Source organism: Oryzias melastigma, linkage group LG2 (assembly GCF_002922805.2).
Source record: "Oryzias melastigma strain HK-1 linkage group LG2, ASM292280v2, whole genome shotgun sequence".
Taxonomy (NCBI): domain Eukaryota; kingdom Metazoa; phylum Chordata; class Actinopteri; order Beloniformes; family Adrianichthyidae; genus Oryzias; species Oryzias melastigma.
This window is the reverse complement of record NC_050513.1, coordinates 14074260-14079359: the sequence shown is the minus strand read 5'-3', so window position 1 is coordinate 14079359 and position 5100 is coordinate 14074260. Positions and strand designations below refer to the sequence as shown.

The following is a 5100-nucleotide window of genomic DNA, read 5'->3' as shown; positions in this document are numbered from 1 at the left end:
TTGGACCGGTGGGGATCTTTTATGCCAGGGCTTGTCGGTTGCCGGTGGTCATTGCCATAGCTCTCACCCATCTGATGCAGCTGGGGTCCAGCATCGTGGCCTCACAGTTGTGGACTGGACCCCATTGCTGTCTTGGTCAGGGCGGGAGCTGTGGCGATGTTCTGTGACGAAGCTGGCTATGGGTATAAAGAGATTCCCAAATACTGTTTCCTCACAGCAGAACCAAGCCTAAATTTTCTTTTATAAGTTATTTTTATAAGTATTTGTTGTGTGTGGGGTCATGGGATGTATGTGCTACTGAAGGGGAAGGTAAAGAGTGGGTTGGGGTTTTATTTGAATTTATTTGAACTCTACAATTTGAACTTTATCAGACATAATGCACAGGGATAATGAGCTGTACATTAAGCTCCTGAACACACTTGGTTGACTTCACACCGTTCACTCACACTTTTCTCTATGTTTTTAGGTTGATAAGGTCCAGTTTGTCAGAGACGAGCTGTGAAGCCCTGGGCTCAGCTCTGAAGAACAACCCAACCAATCTGACAGAATTGAACCTGAGTAAGAACAACTTGCAGGATTCAGGAGTTCGTCATCTGTGTGATTTTCTGGAGAGTGCAGGGTGCAGACTGCAGATTCTGAGGTCAGTACTAATAATGACAATAAATCGTGCTAAAAATAATAAATTAATAAAAATCTATATGAAACCGCCTCATAGAAAACTCAGACTGAGCACAAAGTTAAATGTAAAACCAATAACACAGCTAAAATCAGAAGAATGAAGAGTGAATTGAGACAGAAATGGTACAATTAAACAGATGAGTTTTGATCTAGTGGTTGGTAGAGAGAGCCAACGTTGCTGAGCTCAGGACGGAGTGTATTCTTGAGTGTGTGAGCTGAGCAGATGAAGGCTCTGCTCTCCATGATAACAAGTAAAATTGGGAGGTCAGAGACCTGAATGGAAGTAGAGGACCGGAGAAAACTATATTTTGTTTGTGATGTAGTAGGTTTTCCAGTCATAAATGGACCAATCATATGCCTCAGTAAAAGCATGTGGTCCCTGCTGGCCCCACCACAAAAATTAGTCCAACGAAGTAATTTGTTCTTGTCTTTGCCTCTGGGTGTGTGTGCATACATATATATATACACAATCAATAAAAAAATGGATGTATTGTTTTTTTTTAACCCAAGTTAATTAGACCTCCATCTTCCGCTTCAAGAGGAAGATCTCCATGGAGTGACTTAATTTCTGACAGAGCACACTTCATCAGTGTTTGACCCACCTATACAGTGGTCACTTACAAAAGAAATTTATTTCCAACCAAGCTGACTATTTGATTTGTACTGCCTGTTGACGATGCCGACCTCGTTTGTAGCCTCAAAGAGAAGTTATCTTCACGATAGAGTAAATTAAGCATAATTTCAGAGAAAAAGTTCACCTCTTACTGCTTGTTTTTGTCCAGATGATGTTGCAAATTTTTGCTTTGAAGAAATACACCTTATTGTCTGCTTTCAGGTTAAAGAAATGCAGTTTGTCAGAAAATAGCTGTGAAACTCTGGTCACAGCACTAAAATCCAACCCATCCAATCTGAGAGAACTGCATTTAAGTGAGAACAACCTGCAAGATTCAGGAGTTTGTCATCTGCGTAATTTTCTGAAGAGTCCAGTCTGCAGACTGCAGACTCTGAGGTCAGAGTCCATTATTCAGTCATGTTCAGATCAATATGATGACAGATTTATTTTGACACTAATTGTATTCATGGTGCTGATGTTCTCCTGCAGCATGCTGAATATATTTATGCTTAAGTCTTTTTTCTTTGAATGTTGTCTTTTGTCTTTAAACTCAACTCTTTGTTTTGGATTCAGGTTAAATAAATGTTGTTTGTCAAAGATTAGCTGTGATATTGTGACATCAGCTATGAAGTCCAACCCATCCCACCTGACAGAGCTGACCATGAGATACAACAAGCTGAAGGTTTCAGATGTTCAGCAACTCCAGGATCTGGTGGAGAGTCCAAACTTCAAGCTGCAGACTTTGAGGTCAGTAGAGATTTGAAGTCAGTCCAGCTGCTCCCAGAGGTGTTGTCCTAAAGTTAGTCCAAAATTATCTTGTGAAGCTGTAGCTTCACAGTGAAGCTCTAAAGAGAAAAATCACATGCCTCAGGACAACAGTCACCCTCAGAGCAGCAAAAGCTCCAACAGGTGAAGATGACAGAAAGCTGCTGCTCTGAACAGAACCTAAGCTCCTGTTGGTCTTTCTACTGCTGTTCTTCACCACTTACTGACAGACCAGCATAACGAGACAGTCCTTCACGCTGCTGTTTTCTATTTTTCACAGGTGGAAAGGAAGGAGGCGCAGAGTCTGATTATCCTTTAAGTAGAAAAGAGATAAGCAACATCAGCTTGTCTGCAGAGATTTCCTAACAGGAACATGTTTCTGGGAGGTGGAGAGGAGAGCGATGGAGGAACATTTACCTGGTTTAGGTGTGTCCAGCCAATAAGAACATGCCAGAGCCGAGTATATTGGAAAACATGCAGGAATCTGGCACTTGAGGACCAGGGTTTCCTACCCCTGAATCAGAGGAAGAGGAGATGAGTGTCAGAGCTGCAGCAGGAACTGAAATGACTTTGTCCACACTCTCTTGCCATAGTTGTTAATGTTATCCTTCTTGTCAGCTGACATCTGTTTCTATGTAGTTTCATGAGGGAGCAGCTGTGTGTGACAGCAGCGAGCATTTCTTCACTAAAGTCAGTCATCAAAGTTGATCAATCATCGATTAACTTTCTCCTCATCTATCCTGAAACTGTGTCTTTGAATGATTTGTAATTCTCTGATCTGATTCAGACATGATGGTTTCTGCAGAAGCTCAGAAGTCTTTTCTCATTTTTCTTGGACCCCTTCAACTCTCTGTACGACAGAGTGGATCAACATTCCCTGAACATCCTTCAGCTGGTCCAGAAAACAGCAGCATGGCTGCTGACCAAGAAAAGACCACTGTACAACAGCTCTGGACTCATGATTTTCCATTTGTGTGCAGTTCAGCTTTTGTTTATTTTCATTTTTTTTCATTTTTGAACAAATTGTTAAAGAGAAATAGGTAATTTGGGAATTCTGATAAAAATGTTAATAATAATTTGACCTGTTGGTTGAAGGTTTATCTCCAAATCTCGATATTCATAATGTGAGAAAGGCCTAATTCATATTATATATATTTAAAATCTTTTTTAGACTTGATTTCTGTTCTCCAGAAACCCCTAATGACAAATAAAACAACACGAATCTTAACCAAGAAAACAATTTAGTTTGTCCAATGTATTCATCTAGAATGTGGCTGCAAACTTTTCTTTCATTATTTCTCCTTTGCTGCTGTAGTCATAAAATCCTAAACTTAAGTGATAGTAATAAAACTTATGATCAACTAATAAAAATGAAGTTAAGAAAAAAAAAAAATAAAACTTGTGATCCATGTCTTTGATCTAAACAGAGATGGAGAAGAAGATGTTGTAACATAATGCAACCCCCCTTCCCCTATGAGTTGCTCTGTGTCTGTGGCATTTTTCACATTTGTAATGTGCTCATTTTGACACCAGGTGAGGCCAAACTCAGATTATGAAAAAAAAAAGTAAAGTAATTTGTCTGGAATTATATAACAATCTCCTGAAAATGAAAACACAAACCAGCAATATCATAGGCTTTAATGCTTTTTTGGAAGAATTGATAATAATGTGATCATATTATGTTTTAATTTTCCACATATCCTTGATCTTTGGTTTTATAGTTTTGCTATTTTTCACATTTTAATGCAATGTTTTGGATGTGTAAAATTGAGTAAAGACAGTATGACCAAAATGATAATATTGTGAGGTTGCCCTTATCTTTGGACTACACACCCTGCATGCTTTACAGTGGCTGGGGGCATGGTTTTGGATAATCCTGAAATATAAGCAGTACTTGTTTGTGTTTGTTGTTGGCATATAAAGAATAAACCTTTGTATTCAAACGAAAAGAATCTCTCTTCTTCATTGCCAAAAGTTCTTATTGTCTCTTTTTTCTTCAGGGGTCACCACAGCAAATCAGCTTCCTCCATCTAATCTTGTCGTCCGCATTCTCTACTATAACACCAGCTACCTTTATGTCTTCCTTCACTGCTTCTGTGGTAGGAGCTAAAATGAGGACCGTTCAATTGCACACAAAGGCAGGAGGCATGGCTCAGAACTAAAAATAAGCATTTTACAAAAAGAAAAAATTCAAAAAAACACAATCACACAAAACTAATCAGATCAGTTAGCTGATCTGATTAGTCCAGATCCACTCATACAATACTGCACACTCACTTGTGAATCCCTTCACCAGGACACGACACTTCAAGTGGGGGGAAAGCCTTCACCTGGGCACAAGACTCAGCACTGAGGGAGTGGGGCAAACAAAACGAATTAAAAAGAAGATTGCTTACAGGAAAGTGCAAGGTTTGAGCATTGCAGACTCACCAAAACAGGCTGTTCTTCATCTGAGAAGGACAGAAGAACTGCATGCAAAACACAGAGGCTATATTTAGGGTCAGTTTCAGACTTGTTGATGTATAAAGCTACAAAATAAAACAAGTGCAATGTGAAGCCTGCTGACAGCTTCCCGTGGGCAGCCTGATGCCGCTGCCTTACCTGTGAGTGTAACAGGAAGTGTGCAACAGGAAGTGGGCTGTCCCAAAATGCCCATAATGGCCAGTAGGCTCCTTAATGTTTTTTATAGTGCCTGTAGAGGCCTCCTCCTGCAATTAGCCTCCCAGCCACACCTGCAGCAATCTATCCTGCTACACATCCATAAACCTCTGTGGTCTTATTTTAGACCTTTCTCCTGGTAGACCTAGACTAGCATCCTTCTACCAATATATTCACTGTCTCTCCTCTGAACATGTCCAAACCATCTCAGTCCGGCCTCTCTGACTTTATCTCCAAAACCTCTAACATGTGCTGTCCCTCTGATGTATTCATTCCTGATTCTATCCATCCTGGTCACTCCCAAAGAGAACCTCAGCATCTTCATCTCTGCTACTTTCAGTTCTGCGTCTTTTGCTCACTGCCTTTAAGCCAAACAACATGGCTGC

General features: G+C 40.2%; 1 protein-coding gene, 1 long non-coding RNA gene and 1 pseudogene across 2 annotated transcripts in view; 2 read left to right on the top strand and 1 right to left on the bottom strand.

The window, feature by feature from the left end:
• LOC112145036 (NACHT, LRR and PYD domains-containing protein 5) overlaps positions 1 to 3999 on the top strand; it is a gene marked incomplete in the record, with an annotated part of 15169 nt that extends 11170 nt beyond the window's left edge. The window contains 4 exon segments of the mRNA XM_024270034.2: positions 490 to 640; positions 1514 to 1687; positions 1865 to 2038; positions 2337 to 3999. Of these exon segments, the coding sequence (XP_024125802.1) occupies positions 490 to 640; positions 1514 to 1687; positions 1865 to 2038; positions 2337 to 2364 (527 nt within the window).
• Positions 1 to 5100, top strand: part of LOC112145059 — a 188019-nt pseudogene that overhangs the window by 74792 nt on the left and 108127 nt on the right.
• LOC118599588 lies at positions 4161 to 4972 on the bottom strand. Its single transcript, XR_004948999.1, has 3 exons — positions 4658 to 4972; positions 4487 to 4524; positions 4161 to 4405 (listed from the first exon to the last, which is right to left on the bottom strand). It is a non-coding gene; the product is annotated as an uncharacterized LOC118599588 (long non-coding RNA).